At 65.8% G+C, this 16,510-nt stretch overlaps 3 protein-coding genes and 1 long non-coding RNA gene across 6 annotated transcripts; 1 reads left to right on the top strand and 3 right to left on the bottom strand.

Annotated features, from left to right (window-relative positions):
* Positions 1-1,317: 1,317 nt before the first annotated feature.
* LOC141510195 (uncharacterized) lies at positions 1,318-2,553 on the bottom strand. Its single transcript, XR_012474789.1, has 2 exons — positions 2,160-2,553; positions 1,318-1,432 (listed from the first exon to the last, which is right to left on the bottom strand). It is a non-coding gene; the product is annotated as an uncharacterized LOC141510195 (long non-coding RNA).
* An 873-nt stretch (positions 2,554-3,426) lies between these two features.
* TRIM28 (tripartite motif containing 28) lies at positions 3,427-8,005 on the top strand. Its single transcript, XM_074220159.1, has 15 exons — positions 3,427-3,941; positions 4,056-4,168; positions 4,256-4,388; positions 4,514-4,649; positions 4,744-4,860; positions 4,936-5,197; positions 5,287-5,401; positions 5,497-5,573; positions 5,659-5,698; positions 5,781-5,823; positions 5,921-6,140; positions 6,232-6,551; positions 6,662-6,797; positions 6,912-7,133; positions 7,227-8,005. Exons 1-15 carry the CDS (start codon positions 3,464-3,466, stop codon positions 7,401-7,403), a joined length of 2,589 nt encoding a protein of 862 aa, XP_074076260.1. The 5' UTR covers positions 3,427-3,463; the 3' UTR covers positions 7,404-8,005.
* A 102-nt stretch (positions 8,006-8,107) lies between these two features.
* On the bottom strand, positions 8,108-9,963 carry CHMP2A (charged multivesicular body protein 2A). 2 transcript variants are annotated; one of them, XM_074220224.1, is made up of 6 exons: positions 9,857-9,963; positions 9,058-9,232; positions 8,780-8,959; positions 8,522-8,652; positions 8,380-8,441; positions 8,108-8,295 (listed from the first exon to the last, which is right to left on the bottom strand). In XM_074220224.1, exons 2-6 carry the CDS (start codon positions 9,223-9,225, stop codon positions 8,171-8,173), a joined length of 666 nt encoding a protein of 221 aa, XP_074076325.1. In that variant the 5' UTR covers positions 9,226-9,232; positions 9,857-9,963; the 3' UTR covers positions 8,108-8,170. The 2 variants fall into 2 exon arrangements, with proteins under 2 accessions (XP_074076325.1, XP_074076326.1); XM_074220225.1 differs by lacking the exon at positions 9,857-9,963 and adding an exon at positions 9,463-9,777.
* A 269-nt stretch (positions 9,964-10,232) lies between these two features.
* Positions 10,233-12,423, bottom strand: UBE2M (ubiquitin conjugating enzyme E2 M). Of its 2 annotated transcripts, XM_074220220.1 has the most exons (7): positions 12,016-12,423; positions 11,493-11,850; positions 11,229-11,323; positions 11,113-11,151; positions 10,922-11,025; positions 10,706-10,769; positions 10,233-10,629 (listed from the first exon to the last, which is right to left on the bottom strand). In XM_074220220.1, exons 2-7 carry the CDS (start codon positions 11,599-11,601, stop codon positions 10,489-10,491), a joined length of 552 nt encoding a protein of 183 aa, XP_074076321.1. In that variant the 5' UTR covers positions 11,602-11,850; positions 12,016-12,423; the 3' UTR covers positions 10,233-10,488. The 2 variants fall into 2 exon arrangements, with proteins under 2 accessions (XP_074076321.1, XP_074076319.1); XM_074220218.1 differs by having other exon boundaries at positions 11,493-12,423.
* Between the last annotated feature and the right edge of the window lie 4,087 nt (positions 12,424-16,510).

Below are 16,510 nucleotides of genomic sequence, written 5' to 3'. Positions count from 1 at the left end.
AAACAATAATGAAAGAAAAAAAAAATTCCATTCCAACAATGACAAATTGAAATATCTAGGGAACAACCTCCTAAAGGCACAAAAGACTTCTCTAGGTTCAATTACAAAATGCTCTGAAAGCAAATCTACAAAGAACCCTTAAATAGTTGGTGGAAAAGTCAGTGCTCAGGACTGGGTCACACCAATAGAAGAAAAACAACAGTATTATTAATTTGCACTTTTAATGCAAGACTGATCAAATTAGCACGGGAACGCACTATAGAGCATGCTAAAATAATTTTTAAAAATTCATTTGGAAAGAAGGATGGAGGAGGCAGAGACTGTGCAGCCACATCCAGACCCCAGGTGATGATGGTACTGTGCATAAGTGACCATCCTCAAAATCATGTGGTCTTATGGACTGGAGCAGACAGCTCTCTGGAGCAAACCAGGGAGGGGTGAGACTAGACAAAGTCCAGTTCTTGGAATGTTATCGGAAGTCACCTGGCCACATGGAGCCAGGTAGCACTTGAACCCAGATTTTGGGATGGTGCTGGACAGTGTGAGTTTGAGAGGCAGAACTACTGACAGGAGGCGGATCAAAGGGGGCAATGATGTCTTGTGTAGGGAGACCTGGAGTCTTCCCCCCCCCATCCATGTGCTTGGTGCTAAAAGATCCAAAGGAAAACACCAAGAAGAGACTAGGGACTTCTAGGTGACTCAGTGGATGGACCTCTAAGTTTAATTGTGGCTTCAGCTATTTCCTCACTGTGTGACCCTGGCTAAGTCACTTCACCCCAACTGCCTTAACAAAGACAGGCTCCAGGGCCACATCCCAACATGTCTCCCTAAAGCCAGGCTCCAGTCCTTTTGGGGGGCCAGAATCCCAGTGGATGCTCCTAGGGGTGACTGTGGATCCCAGGAGGGGCTTCAAGATGTTTTGGGTTTGTTGAGCAGTGTTCTGCACTGGTGCCTTTTTATTCTATGGGCCTTAGGGCTCCACGAGGCTAGAGAGAATCCCAGGAGTTGCCGGGGGGGGGGGGGGGGGGGGGGGGGAGGCACTGGTGCTCACAAAGAGCCAGGGGCTACCTCGGCACAAGGGGGCAAAAAAAGAGGGGAGAAGAAGAAGGTGGTGTGGGAGGGGGCTGCGTGAGACCCCAGGGAGGTGGGGAGCAGAGAGACTAATGGAACCTTGCTTACTGGAAGCTCCAAGCTGTGGATTCTGTAAGTCCCTAGTTTTGCAAAATAAAAAACTGCCATTCTCCTTCTCTGCTAGAGACCAATAGTCTATAAGCTGCTCGGTGACCCCATCGATCAGTAATTGATCCTGCTCACAAGCCTGTGCCATGGCTTCTCTTTATTGAAGACATTTATCACACATTTCATCCCTGACCCCACAGCTCCAGTCTCATGTGGAAAGCTCTCAGATCACACTCCCAGATTTGTCTTCATCCTGGAAACAAAGATTTGATCACATTTAACAAAACAAAAAAAAAAAAGGGCAATTCTAGCAAAGTCTCAAGCTAAAGAGTCTGGGCTTTATGGAACCTGATAGAAACATCAAACCCAAAGGAGGAGGTCCCCACCCCAAAAGCGTTTCAGTACGATCCCTCTGATGACCTAGTTATTCTCTGGATTTAGGGGACTCCTCTGGATAGATTCTGCCTTGCTCCTGCATGGACCCCAGAGCCTTTCCCCAAGACCCCTCACTCTCACCCATGGGTTGAGAAGATTTTACAAGTGTCAGTGGGTGATCCCACTGCTTGGGGTCCCTTGGTCAGAGGCACCGCAGACATCCTTATGGGAGACAGAAGAAACAGGAAGCCTTTGACCCAAAGCACAGCGGCAGAGAGAGGGTCAAGACGCTGGGCAAGTGTGGGCCCCTGACCTTGCAGCCCCCCTTGCTTTGGAGGCTCTGGGGGACAGGGTGGTGAGCCTGGCCTGCAAAGTGCAGGCTCTGTCTTTACTGGTTTTGTCAAATTGTAGCCGGGCCTCCGGCGCGAGGGCGGGCAGCGGGTGGCCCACCCAGGTGTCTGTGTGCCTAAGCTTAGGGCTGGCAGTGCCATTCGGCCACGGCGGGGGGCGGGTCTTGGCTTCTCCCTCGCCCCCCTCTTTCTGCACTCATTCTGCTCTGCCCAGCCTGCGTGGCACAGCGCTGGCAGCCGGCCGCAGGAACGTGCCTCGGCTTCCTCGGCGTGTGATGACTTGAGGGAAGGGTAATCATCATTCCTTCCTTTGGCAGAGGCCCGGGGCAGCGGAGGGCCCAGGCCCGACAAGGGGGGGCTGTGCCCAGTGCCGTGCCCTGCCCTCGGGGCGAGGCGTTCCTTCAGGCTGGCTTCCCCAGGGCGGGCTCCGGGCTGCCCGTGGGGGGCAAGAGCCAGAGGGACCACCGCCCGCTGGGGACAAAGAGGGGAGCGGAGCGGGGCGCGGAGGGGGCACAGGAGCCCCGCAGGGCGCACAGACAGGCCGCGGGCGCGCGCGCACGCACCCCCGGCCCAGACACACCCACCCACGCAGACACAGAGCCGGGACACACCCACCCACGTACACGCGCAGCGGCCGCACGCGCGCCGCCCCGCCCCCTCCCCGGGGCCCAGGAGTCCAGAAGGCTTTCGGCCCCGCCCCCCCTCGCCCCGCCCACGTGGCCTGGCTCGTGCGCAAGCGCGGAGAGCGGGGGAGGGGCGCCGCTGCGTCGCTTCTGGCGTCGCTCGCTCTCCCTCCCTCTCCGTCTCCGTTCCCGCCCCGGAGCCCCCCGCCCCCACGGGCCTGCCGCGTCCCAGGCCGCCCAGGCCAGTGCGCACGCGCCCCCGCCCTCCCCGCCCCCTCGGGCGCCTTTCTTCTGGCGGCCAGACCCCCCCCCGGGGCCCGCCCCCGTGCGGAACGCGGTGACGTCAGGGCGTCGCAGCGCGCGGGGGGGCCCGCAGCGAGGCGGTTGGAGGGCAGCGCGGTGACGCGCGTTATTTAGCCCCGCCCCCTCGGCGTGCGTTCCTTTCTGCCCCTCCTCCGCCTCCTGCTCCTGCTCTAGCGTCGGCTCCTCTCGCTCCTCCCGCTCCCACTCGTGCTCCTGCTCCCGCTCGCCTCGCCGCGCGGCCCGACCGCGGTCCCCTCGCCTGCGTCGGGAGCCGCCGCGGCACCGCCCCCTCCCCCTCCCCCCGGCCCGGCCACCCTCATCTCCCGGCCCGGGCGTCCGCGGGCCCTCGAGGCGGCTCGTGGCGCGGGGCCTGGGCCGTTGGCGAGAGCCGAGCGGAGCCGAGCGGAGCCGAGCGGCGGCGGCGGCGGCGGCTGCGGCGGCGCGCTCCGTGCTGCGCCTGCGCGAGGCGGCGGCGGCCCCTCCCCTCCCCCCCGGCGGCGCGCGCGGCCCGCCGCGCACGCGCAGGGCCCCGTGAGCGCGCCCGCGCCCGCGCCCCAGCCCGCGTCCCCTTGGGCCCGGCCTTCGGCGGGAGCGCGAGCGGAGCGGCCGCGTGAGGCCCGGGAGCGGCGCGACATGGCGGCGTCGGTGGCGGCGGGCGCGGGCGCTGGCAGCCCCGGCTCCGGGGACGGGCCCGCGGGCGCCGACAAGCGCGGCCCCGGCGGCCCCGGCGGCCCGGCCGCCGCCTCGGCCTCGGCCGCCGCCGGCGGGCCCTCGGCGCCCGGCCCCGCCGCCGCGGCCTCCTCGGCCCCGGCCGCGGCCGGCTCGGCCTCGGCGGCGGCGGCGGCGGCGGCCTCGTCCTCGGCCGGGGCCGCCCCGGGGCCGGCCGCCGCGGCCTCCTCGGGCCCGGCCCCGGGCGGCGCGGCGGCGGGCGGCGGGCCCAGCGAGGCGGCCGAGCTGCTGGAGCACTGCGGCGTGTGCCGCGAGCGCCTGCGGCCCGAGCGCGAGCCGCGCCTGCTGCCCTGCCTGCACTCGGTGTGCGGCCAGTGCCTGCTGCTCGGGCCGGCCGCGGCGCCCGGCGCCGGCCCCGCCAACAACGGGGGCGACTCGGCCGGTGAGGGGCCCGGGCGGGGGAGGGGCGGCGCGGGCCCTTTGTTCGGGCGGCGGGAGGGGGCGGGGAGGCGCGGGCCGGCGCCCCCCAGCCTCGCCCTCTGCCCGCCCCCCGCAGTGGTGGACTGCCCGGTGTGCAAGCAGCAGTGCTTCGCCAAGGACATCGTGGAGAACTACTTCATGCGGGACAGCGGCGCCAAGGCGGCCCCGGACCCCAAGGACGCCAACCAGGTGAGGCGCGGCCCGCGTGCGGGCGGGGGGCGGGGCCTCGGGCCTGGCGGGCAGCCTCCAGCCCCGCGGCCCTCTGCCCCTGCCCAGTGCTGCACCAGCTGCGAGGACAACGCCCCGGCCACCAGCTACTGCGTGGAGTGCTCGGAGCCGCTGTGCGAGACGTGCGTGGAGGCGCACCAGCGGGTCAAGTACACCAAGGACCACACCGTCCGCTCCACCGGTGGGACCCAGCTCCGGGGCGGGGCGGGCAGGGGGGGCGGGCGCCCGGGTGGGGAGCGGGGCGGGCGCCCCCGCGGGAGGTCCCCTCAGCGTCTCCCTGTCCGCCTGTGGCTGGCACGCCTGCAGGCCCCGCCAAGTCCCGCGACGGGGAGCGCACGGTGTACTGCTCGGTCCACAAGCACGAGCCGCTGGTGCTGTTCTGCGAGAGCTGCGACACCCTCACCTGCAGGGACTGCCAGCTCAATGCCCACAAGGACCATCAGTGAGTAGGCCCCAGGGGATCCGGGGCTCGGGCTGCCAGCCTGGGGGGGGGGGGCGAGGCCTTTGAGGAGGCTGACGGGGCTACCTTGGGGCAGGTACCAGTTCCTGGAGGATGCCGTGAGAAACCAGAGGAAACTCTTGGCCTCCTTGGTCAAGCGTTTGGGTGACAAGCACGCCACCCTGCAGAAGAACACCAAGGAAGTGCGCACCTCGTGAGTCTGAGGCAGTGGGGAGGGCAGGAGGCGGGCTGGTCCGTGGCTGCTTCTAAAACATCCTCCCCCCCCCAGGATACGCCAGGTGACCGACGTGCAGAAGAGGGTGCAGGTGGACGTGAAGATGGCCATCCTACAGATCATGAAGGAACTGAACAAGCGGGGCCGCGTACTAGTCAACGATGCCCAGAAGGTGACGGAGGGGCAGCAGGAACGCTTGGAACGCCAGCACTGGACTATGACCAAGATCCAGCGGCACCAGGAGCACATTCTTCGCTTTGCCTCCTGGGCCCTGGAGAGCGACAACAACACGGCCCTGCTGCTGTCCAAGAAGCTGGTGAGACGCCAGGCAAGGGGGGCAGAGGGAGGGCTGGCCAGGTGTGGGGCGGCTGGGCCCCACGGCCTCACCCAGCTCCGTTTCCCCAGATTTACTTCCAGCTGCACCGTGCTCTCAAGATGATCGTGGACCCCGTGGAGCCCCAGGGGGACATGAAGTTCCAGTGGGACCTAAACGCTTGGACCAAAAGCGCCGAGGCCTTTGGTGGGTGCTTGCCCGGCTGGGCCTGAGTAGCCTGTCTTGGCGAAAGGGGAGATGGGGGTATAGCCAGGGGCTGAGCCACTTTTCTTCTTCCACAGGCAAGATTGTTTCAGAAAGGAGTGGGCCTGGCTCCATGGCCCCTCCCCGCCCTCCTGGCAAGCCTGGAGGGAATCAGGTAAGGCCCTCTCCTGGGTGGTAGGGGGAGGTGTTCTTGGTGGGACAGTGTTCAGGTTACTGATCAATGATGTTCTGTTTTCCAGGCCATGGACCTGCAGGAAGGCTATGGGAGTTATGGTCCAGGTGAGTGGTTTAGTGAGAAGGAAAGGGGGGGGGGGGGACACCCATGGTGACACCATCTTGACCATATCTTTCTGCTTCCCAGATGACCCCTACAGTGCTGAGCCCAATGTATCCGGGATGAAAAGGTAAGTGGCTGAGACTGAAGAGTATCCTTTGTCAGGGGTGGGGGGGTGGGGGTGGCCTGGCAAGGCCCGATCATCCCTGGCCGCTCTCCTTCCTCAGGTCCAGATCCGGCGAGGGGGAGGTGAGCGGTCTCATGCGGAAGGTGCCTAGGGTGAGCCTGGAACGTCTTGATTTGGACCTGACGGCAGACAGCCAGCCCCCCGTCTTCAAGGTCTTCCCGGGGACCACCAATGAGGACTACAACCTCATCGTCATTGAGAGGGGTGGCCAGCCCGGGGCCCCTGGGGGTCCTCCCATGCCCCCCATGGCCATGGTCAAGGTGAGGCAGGGGGAGGGAAGCCTGGCCTGGGCCAGCAGGAGCTGTGGCAAGGCAGGACCCAAGTCTCATCAATCCCCCCCCCCACCCACAGGAGGAAGAGACAGAGGCGGCTATCGGAGCACCCCCAGGAGTGGAGGGGCTGGAGACAAAACCACTGCTCCTGCCTCCCCTGGAGGCCTCGGGGGCTGAGGGCCCCCACCTGGCCTCCCCCAGTGGCAGCACCGGCTCTGGCCTGGAGGTCCTGGGAGGCCCGGACGGGGCCGGGGCAGCCACTGCCGCCACCGGACCTGTGGATGACAGCGCCACCATCTGCCGTGTCTGTCAGAAGCCCGGGGACCTGGTGATGTGCAGCCAGTGCGAATTCTGTTTCCATCTGGAATGTCATCTGCCAACCCTGCAGGAGGTGCCTGGGTATGTGGGCAGAGAAAGAAGGGGCTCCCTCCCTTGGGTGGGCCATCTGTCTGTTGGGGTGTACCCCAAGGGCCTCTCTTGAGCACAGCTCCCTTTCTTCCCCCTTCCAGGGAGGAGTGGAGCTGCTCCCTGTGTCAGGAGCTGGTGGACTGCAAAGACGAGGTCCCTCTGCCTGGCCCTGAGAGTGGGGCCTTGAACCCCGATGGAGATGCCTGCCCTGCCAAGCTGTCACCCATTAACCAGCAGGTATTGGGCAGCCCCGGGGAGCCTGGTGGGGTGGGGAGGTCAGCTGCCTGGTCAGGGTGAGGTACCCCAGGCATTGGCTGAGGCAGCAGCCCAACTCTGGCTCCCCCCCCTTAGAAATGCGAGCGTGTCCTGCTGGCCCTGCTCTGCCATGAGCCGTGCCGCCCTCTGCACCGACTGGCCACGGACCCCACGCCTTCAGCCGAGCAGCCTGGCACCCTGGATCTCACCCTGATCCGGGCCCGCCTCCAGGAGAAGCTGTCGCCTCCTTACAGCTCTCCCCAGGAGTTTGCCCAGGATGTGGGCCGCATGTTCAAGCAGTTCAACAAACTCACGGAGGTGAGGAGGTGGAGGGGGGACTGGGGAGTTTGGGGGGGCCTGGGGGTACCGGACATCTTGTTCAACCCCCCCCCCCACCTCCACTCCCCCCAGGACAAAGCTGACGTCCAGTCCATCATCGGCCTTCAACGCTTCTTTGAGACTCGCATGAACGAGGCTTTTGGAGATACCAAGTTCTCTGCAATTTTGGTGGAGCCCCTCCCTGCCCCACTCCCAGGCCCGGGCCTGGCCCCTCCTGAGCTGGTGGGGGGTCCCAGCGACGCTAACTGAGCCCTGGCCTTGTTCCCCCCCATGGCTCCATTCCCCCCTCACTCATCTCTCCTTCACCCCCTGGTCCTTCTGTATTTCCCCTCCCCCCAGATGCGGTTTTTACTTCTTGATTTAATAAAAACATACCCCAGGAGCTGAGGGCCCTCCCAAGTCATGGTAGACCCCCCAAGCCAGCAGGGCATCCTGGGAGCCCCTGGCATGGGGCTGGTTGCTGGGCATGGCTGCTTGCTGGGCCACCCTCAGACCCCTTCCCCCTTTAGTGAGGCTTCCCTTGGATGTAGGCAGGGCCCTCCATGGCTTGCAGCCCTGGGAGGGGAAAAGTGCCCCCCCAAGCCCCAGAGGCTGCTGGGACCCCCTCCCCTTTAGACTAGACAGTCTTCCCTCTTAGGGTCCAAGCACCCACTTCCTTCTGGGAAGTAGGGTTAGTTTTTCCTGACAATCGCTCCCTGGAGAAGTTGGGGGTTGGAAGGGCCTTTGGGGGGGAGACATCCCCCCTCCAGAGGAGCCCTAGGCTGCCTTGATTTTGTCTTTGTCATCTGCTTCTTGTCCTGAGCTTGGAGATCACTGAAACACCCATCCAATAAACTTGCCAGCCATGCCTCTCCCTGCCTCTATTCTCAAGTTTTGTTATTGATGGGGGTGGGGGTCCAGGGTGCTCCCATCCTCCCCGCCACCCTCCCTTCCCCCATCACAACCAAGCCTGGTGGGTGTCTTAAAAACTTTTATTTTGGGATGGGGGGGGGAGTCCCCTGCACCTCCCTGCTGGCTCAGTCCCTCCTCAGGTTCTTGAGGCGCTCTTCCAAGTCTGCATCGGCATCTGCCAGGGCGGTGGAGGGCTCGGCCTTCTTGCCCCCCGCAGCCACAGAGAGGGAGCCGCCGGTGGAGGGGAGATCTGTTGGAGAGAAAGATTGTTGGGTGCACTGGGGAGGGCAAGGGGCTGCACCCCAATTGGGAGAGGTAAGGTCAGGGTACTTACTGGAGAGTTCATCGGTCAGGCTCAGGCCCAGCTCGTCCAGCACCTGGGACACGACTGCATCACTGAAAGGCCAGAGGACAAGAGATGAGGGAGGGATGGAGACCGGACCCCCCCACAGGGCCCCTCCCAGCAGCCCTAGCACCTCTCCTCCTCATCCTCCTCGTCCCCCATGGCGTCGTCGATGGCATCGTTCATCATCTCTTCCTTCATGTCCATGATCTCGGCCTGGCGCTCAAATTCCATCATGATCTTCTGAATCTGGGGTAGCTTCAGCTGGGGGAGGAGAAGGGGGACCCACCCAGCTGGGCTTCGGTGTGGGAGGCCACCTGCCCCAGGCCTGGCCTCTCCTTTCAGGCCCCCAGAGGCCTCCCTCCCAGGTCGAGCCCGGCCAAGTGCTCACCTGCCTGTTCATGGTGCCCATGGCCTTGGTGACGCCCTTCATGGCCTGTGCCATGGAGTTGTTGGACTTGAGCGTCTGGATCTTGAGGGACACGGCCTGGATGTTGGCTCGCATCATCACGAATTTACTGACGTAGCGGCGTGTGCGCACCAGGTCTTTGGCCATGATTTTCACAGCGTCCTGGGGAGGGGGGAAGAGGGCATAGGGTTAGGGCGGGTGGGAGGCTGGCCCAGCCCCGGGGAGCCCACCCTTGGGGAGCCCCACGCCAGGCGGGTCACCATCTGGCCCTGCTTGGCCATCTTCTTGATGTCGGCGATGATCTTCTTCTCCTGGGTCTCCAGTTTCTGGCGCTCCCTGTCCAGCTCGCGCATGGCCCGGGTCAGGGCCCGCTGGTTCTGCCGCAGCAGCTCCTCCGGGGTCTTCCTGCGCCCGAACAGCAGGTCCATGGTGGAGCTGCAGGGAGCCGAGCCTAGCCTGAGCCCCGGAGCCCGGCCTGAGCCCCGGAGCCCGGCCTGAGCCCCAGGGCCCGGCCTGAGCCCAGGGGACCAGCCTGAGCCCCGGAGCCCGGCCTGAGCCCAGGGGACCAACCTGAGCCCCGGAGCCCGGCCTGAGCCCAGGGGACCAACCTGAGCCCCGGAGCCCGGCCTGAGCCCAGGGGACCAACCTGAGCCCCGGAGCCCGGCCTGAGCCCGTGGGAGGTGGAGGCTGGGGTCTCTGCCCACGGCGGGGCCCCAGGCCAGCGTGGGCCTGGCCCTGCAGGGCGGGCGTAGAGAGCCTTCCCGGGGCAGCTGAGGAAGGGCCTGGAAGGATGGGCACCCGGGGGTCAGAGGGAGGAGGAAAGGGGGGACGCGGGGTCAGAGGGCAGAATCTAGAGGCTGCCCCTTCCTTCGCGGCCCGGCCCCCCCCCCCCCCCAAGCAGCAAGATGTGGGTTCGACTAGCGCGGCCCCCGTCCGCCGCCGCTGCGGGCTGGGCCCGGGCTCCTGGGGGAGTCGCGTTCCAAGGCGGGGAGGGGGGTGGCCGGGGGTGGGGTCCGGGTCCTCCCCTGGGAAGGGGGCGGGGGCGGCGCCTTGACTCACCCGGCCCCGAGGGAGGCCACACAACCGCCGTGTCCGGGAAGGCCCCCCACCCCGGGTCGCGCTGGCCCCGCCCGCCGCCGGCCCCCACACCCCGCAGCCCGCGCCGCCGCCGCCCGGGGTCTCCTCGCCGCCTGCTTTCTCCCAGAACTCGCCGCTGCTTCCGGATTCGGGCGCCCTGACGTCACTGCCGCGCGCCCGGCCGGACGCCGAGCGACGTCGTGCGCAAGCGCCCGGGGCTCGGACACACTGCGCCTGCGCCGAGCCAGCCGGGCCCCGCTCCCCCGCGCCGGGGCGACCGGCTCGGCCCAGCCCCGCGCCCCGCGCCCCGCCGCCCCGGTCCCGCACGCACGCACGCACACAAGGCAGGAGGCGGGAGCACTGCATCAACATTCCCCTTTAATAACCTGACACAAACTCGAGTGGGAGGGGGGGCGGGGGCCGGGGGCGAGCCAATTCATTTCCCTTCTCTGATCCGGACGGCGGGGGCGGGGGCGGGCGGCGCCCGGGGGCACGCGGGGCCCCCCAACCCCAGCCCAGAGACCGGGGGGCGGGCCGGGAGCCCCCCCTCCCCGCCGGGCCCGGCCCCCAATAAATACGCGGCCCGGGGGCCGCCGGGGGTCCGCCGCCCCCTTCTACTTGAGGCAGCGCTCGAAGTACGTGGAGCCGATGTAGCCGCCGCGCATGGAGCGCTGCACGTTCTGCTCGAAGAGGCGCCGGTTGTTCTGCAGGACCTCGGCCGCCTCCTTGTTCAGGGGGTCCTCGGGGTTGGGCTCCTGCGGGGGCGGGGCCGGTCAGGCCGCGCCCCCGCCGCGCCCCCCGCCCCCCGCCCGCCCTTCCTCGGCCTCTCACCAAGAAGAGATACTGCAGCCCGTAGATGATGGAGTTGATCGTGAGCACTGGCTTCCAGTCCTCTCTGCGGGGGCACGAGGCCGGGGGGGGGGGGGCTGAGGGCTGGCCCCGACCCGAGGGGCCTCTCAGCCTCCCCCGGCGATGACCCCCCACCCCACCCCACCCCGCGCCCGCTCCCCGCCGGGCTCCTGGGGCCAGCCCAGCCCGGCACCTCACCTGAGGATGTTAAGGCAGACATTGCCCTCGAGGTCGATGTTGGGGTGATAAACCATGGTCTCACACTTCACCTTGGGGGGGTCGTGGGGGTAGCCCTGGCCAACCTGGGGCGGGGAGGCACAGTCAGCCCCCTCCAGGGCAGGCCCCTGCCCTCGCAGGGCCTCCCTTCCGGCCCTCCCCCTCCGACTTACCTTAAAACTAAACACGAACTTGCCGGCCTTGTAGAAGCCCTGGAAAAGAAGGGGGGCGGATTGCTCAGTGGCCCAGCGGCCCCGCGCCCGGCGGCCGCCCCCGGCGGGGTGCTCACCTCATCGGGGCAGATGACCAGCTTGAAGTTGAGGAGGTCGTCCTGGTCCGAGAAGTCGATCTCGCACGTCTTGGGCAGGTTGAGCTCGTTAATGTCTGCAGGAGAGCGCGGGGAGTTCGCGGGGCGCCATCGCGACACCCCGAGACCACGGCCCCCGGGGGAATGGAGGGGCTGCGGGGGGGCGGGGGCCCGGGGGGAGGGGCGGCGCCGCGGGCCGGGGGGGAGGGGCGGCGCCGCCGGGCCCCGGCGCGGGGGGCCCCCCACCTTTCTGGATGCGGAGCTGCGCGGCGGAGGCCTTCTTGCTGCTGCCCTTGGTGCCGCCCGCCGACTCCTCCTCCTTCTTCTGCTGCTTCAGCGAGAACAGCTTGATCATCCTGCCGCCGCCGCCGCCTCCTCGGGGCCCTGGCCGGCCGGCCGCCCCCGCCCGCTGTCCGCCGCCTGCCCGCCCCAGCCCCGGCTCCGGCCCCGGCCCGGCTCCGGCTCCGGCCCGGCTGCTCCGCGCTCCGGCCCCGGCTGCTCCGCTCAGCGCCGCGCCGCGCGGCCCGTCTCGGCTCCCGTAGCTGGCTCGGCTCGCCTCGGCAGCGCTCGGCTCCCTCCGGAAGGCTTCGGCTGGGCTCGGGAGCTTTCGGAAGGTGAGTGCGGCTGCGCCCCGCCCCCGCCCGGCGGCCGCTGCCGGCCCCGCCCCCTCCCCCGCCTGGCCTGCCCCAGATCGCGCTCCTGACCGCCCCCTCTCGCTCTCTCTTCTCGCTCTCCGCCTCCCCGGCTTTCTCTCTCGCTCACAGGCTACCTGCCGGCCTCGGGCTGGACCGGGGCCGCAGCCCGGACGGTCGCGGAGGCCTTGACGACGGTCTCGGGGCGCCCCGCCGCTTCGGTGATTTCCGCCGCCGCCTCCCCCGATTCGGCTCTGGCCGCTGTCGGCCCGCGGCGCGCATGCGCAGACGCGGCGCGCAGCCCGGGGCCGCACTCGGCCATTTCCGGGCGGGGGTTTCGGGCGCTTCCGGAGCAGATCGGCCGGCGGCGGCGGGGGGGGGGAGGGGTACGAAGGGAAGCTGGTGTCGGACTTGGTGGGGGGGGGGAGGGAGAGTGGCTCGGGGACCGCCCGCCCCCTCGGGAAGAGGGAAAAGGCAGTTACGATTCTCCCAGGAACCCCGAGGGCACACGCCGCGGGGCGGGGGGGGGGGGGCAGAGGAGAAGCGCTGAGAGGGACCGGGCTCTCGGCTGTCAGTTTAGGCCGGCCCCGCCAACGTGGGAGCCGCTCGCGAAAGGCCGCGCCTGCTCATTGGAAAAGGCCCAGAGAAGCGGCCCGGCCGGCCAATAGCGGCCCGGCATTCGGCTCCGGGGGCGGGGCCCGGACGCCAGCCTCCCACTGAGCGCTCGGAAATGCGGAGTAGGCGGGCGTGCCGGAATCCTGGCGGCAGCTTCCGGCCTGCCCGTCCCCATGACGACCGCGGCCCGAGGGGCGGTGCGGACAGCGGCGGCGCCGCGGCCTCCCCGCCTCACCATGGCAACGCGCCCGCCCCGGGCCGCCCGGCAGCGGTTAGGCCCGGGCCCGCGACTGAAGGTGAGCGGGCCGCGAGCCCGGAGGGGCGCGGCAGGGGGCGGGGCCGGGCCCTGGGGCGCTCCGGGGCCCCGCCCCGTGCTCGCCCTCTTTGCCCTTTGGGGGAGGGGCCGGAGCGTCATTGGCCGGCTCTGGCCCCGCCCCCGAGGAGCTGCATCACAGGGGGGGGCTGCCTTGTGCCCGCCTGCACCCCGGGACGGAGGCCCCCGCCCTCCTCTGTACCCCAGAGGTGAGCTCTGGCCCCCGGCCCCCCCTTCCGGGAGGGGACCCCGCCAGCTCTTGCCCCCCCAGAAGGATCCGGGCCCGGCCCCCGGGAGTCCTGGGGTCCCCCCAGCCGCAGTTCTCGTCTCCCCGCCGTTCCGGGCCAGGGTGCTGGGCCGCCCCCGGCCCCGGAGCCACCCCCAGAAGCAGGCGCCCCTTCCCTGTGCCCTGAGCACCCCCAGACCAAGCCCTGCTCCCTCTGCATTGCGCCCACTTCCCTTCAGCCGCAAGGGCCCCCCTGCACCCCGCCGCTGGAGGAGGTTGCACCCCCTCCCCTCCAGGGCCAGCGCCCTGCCACCCAGATCCTGCCCCCTGCAAGGGGCCCTGGGCACTCTGCTGACTTCCCCCGGGCCTAGCTTCCAGCCCCAAATCGGCTTGGAAGAAACACTCCCCCCCCCCCCCCCCCCCCCCGCAACCTGCCCTGTCTTCTGTCCCTAGTCTGCCCTGCCAGGGAGCTGCCCTTCCCGGGGGGCCCACCTCTCTTCTCTGCTGGGCATCGCCCTCTTTGCCTTGTCTGGACTCTCCGGGCAGGGGACCTTGCCCCACCCTCCCATTCCCTGCTCCCTCCAGCCTGGCCCGGACTCCCCTAGGCTGCCCACTCTGGGTCCTGGACTTGCCTGGGCTAAGCGGGGAACCTGGAGAGCCCCAAGTCGCTTTGCAGGGGAATGCGGTTACAGTTGAGACTCAGAAATGGTCGCTCTGCAGCCACGTTCTGAAGGATGGTGTCTCTGGGTGAGGTCCTGGTGCCCCCCACCTCCTTGGCACTCAGGGCCTGGGCTGCGTGGGATGAGAAGCCCACCAATCCCTGCTCTTCTCTGCTCAGGCCTGCCTTCTTCATGCCAAGGCCATCCTCAGCCTCTGCTCCAGTCACCTTGTCCACCTGGGTGCCCCGGGTGGGTTCTCCTCCCCAAGCAGAGCTTTGGCCGTTCCCCCCTCCACACACTATTCAAGCCTCAGTAAAGTGGGGGGTGTGGGAAACTAGGACTCGCTTCTGGTTCATTGCAGGGTCCTGGCAGAGCTAGGATCCGAAAGGTTTTGGATCCCAGGGCATTCTGGCTGGTTGGTGGGAGGGGAAGGAAGGGGTCAAGGGTTGGGGTTCCTCTTTGAGGGAACCAGGGGCCTGGGCAGGAGGTCAGCCAGAACCTGCCCCTGAGGGTGAGATTATGAGCTCTGGTAGCAGGTTCTCTGTGTGGGGTGCCAGGGTGATGCCCTGGGTAGGAGCATCAGCAGAGACCCCAAAGGCTTCTGCCTGGGTTGGCCCAAGAAGGATCCCTAGAGCCTCAGAGCATCGTACAGTTAGGATGACCACCTCGGGGGGCCAGGAGAAGTCTGGAAGGAGGAGGGTTCAGAAAAGGCCCCCCAGGCTGGGTTAGGCTTGTAGGTGGTAGAGAAGAACAGGGGTCAGCCTTCCCCCATCCTCGGAGGAGCCTCTATAGAAGGGGGGGGGGAAGGGAGGCTCCCAGGGTCCCTAAGTCAGTGAGCTGTCTCATGGGAGATTCCATGGTGGGCACAAGTTTCCAGGCTCCCTCACATGTGCCTGCCCTTTGTGGAGGTCAACAGAGAGGGGTCTGCAGGGGCTGACGGAGCCCTGGGGGCCACTGTCCTCAGGTCTCAGGCCTGAGTTCCAGTAGGTATAGGCTTCTTCCAGTGACTCAGAGAGCTCCTGCCAGGGCAGGTGCAGGAGGGGCCCTGGCAAGGGCAAAGGGTTCTGGCCCCTCCCAACAGTAGAAGACCCACTGGACCGTTGGATGGGATGCTGAGCTTAGAATCTGGAGGACAGTTCAAATTCTACCACAGATAGGTAGAGCTGGGTGACTGGGCACCTCAGTTTATCCTCTCTACCTCAGGGTCGATGGCCCTTGTCTCTCATGGGGCTCCAGTGAGGGACACTCCATGTAAGTGTAATTGGGCAACCAGGGACAACTCCTTATTCTACACAGAAGGAAACCAGGGCCTGAGACAGTTGAGACCCTTTAGAAGTCAAGTTCTAGACAGCCTAAAGAGCAGAGCTGATAGAATATCCCTGTTCAGTCTCCCTGTGCCCATCCGCCTGAGCGGGAAATATGCCTCCTGACTCCAGCCAGCATGTGGGCTAATAGCTGCTGCCCTTCTGCCCAGCCAGATCCTGGAGGGACACTGGCTCTTCATGGGTGGGCACATGGTGCTGGCTGCAGGAGAACCCCAGCTCTTCAGAAGACAGAGCCCTCTGCTCCCCCCTCCCCCGGTCGTGTTATGAGGGATGCCATGGCTCAGTGCCAGGGGTGCCCGGCAGGTTGGGGTGGAGCAGCTGCTTCCCCTGGAGAGGGGCAGCTGACTCCATCTTCGGTCCTTCCCACACACAGCCCTGGGGAACATCTGGATGTGACTTTTTAAAAAAATGAAGAAACAGAACATGGAATGTTAGTAAGATTTATGACACTTGGGAACTGGTAGGCAAATGCTTCCTATGCCAAGCTGGAAGGCAAGACCCCAGAGGGAGGGCAAAGGATGAAGGTGAGCTGGCATTGGGACAGCTGGGAGGCAGCCACCTCCAGAGGAGCTCCCCAATGGGAGAAGGTGGCAGGTCTGCTGCTAGCATGTGCCAGGGGGTGAGGCTGCCCCATGGAGAAGGAGCTTCTAAAAAAATTCTTAAAATTTGTTTTTGTAAGTAAACAAAACTTTTCTTTCCCACTAATTCCCTCCTCCTACTGGAGGAAGAAAACAACCCAACTTGTGAAAAATACCAGTCAAGCCAAACTAGTGGCCATCAGGACTCTGCTTCTCACATAGCCTTGGGATCAGGGCTGGTCATTGGCACTATCGGTGTTCTTTCAGCTCCCAAAATTTGTTTCAAGAAGGGACCTTGGGAGAAACTTATTTTCCAGCCCTTGCTCTAGGCTTCCAGCTGAGTGGTCGGGGTCCTCTCCACTTGCTCATGCTCTTAGCATGGAATCTGTGTCTGTCCTTGACTGGTGAACAGACCCCAGTGGATCCAGCAGGCTCGCCATTGTTGGCTGTTTAGGGGGCGCCTAGTTATTGGCCAGTAAAAAGAACGCACCAAGAACATGAGAGGAAACGGCTCCCTTTTGGTTGTTTTTAATGACACTAAGAAAGCATGTTCCCAACCATGGGAAAATTTGGTTGGAGTCTTTTCCTCTCTACCATTGACCCTCAAGCTAGAGAGCTGGGGGGTGGTAGTGATGTTTGGCAGGTGGCTGCTAGACTGCAAAAAAGGAATAATGAGGAGGAGCAAGTATCCTGGGAGAGATCAGGTGGCCTAGTCTGGACACAACTCTCCATCAAGAGCTGATGATGCACCCTGGACGATGGGAGGCAGGGCCAGTGCTTAGCTGGCCCAAGGCTTTTCAGGGAAAGGGGCGAGGGGACACTCTCAGGAAGGGCATGAGTTCGCCAGGAGAAAGCCCAAAATAAATGTATGTTCATCTGGTCTTTTTTTTTTCTTCAGGTTTTTGCAAGGCAGTGG

Source organism: Macrotis lagotis, chromosome 1, assembly GCF_037893015.1.
Source record: "Macrotis lagotis isolate mMagLag1 chromosome 1, bilby.v1.9.chrom.fasta, whole genome shotgun sequence".
Classification (NCBI taxonomy): domain Eukaryota; kingdom Metazoa; phylum Chordata; class Mammalia; order Peramelemorphia; family Peramelidae; genus Macrotis; species Macrotis lagotis.
The sequence above is the reverse complement of the archived record's forward strand: the minus strand, read 5'-3'. Positions and strand labels throughout refer to the sequence as shown.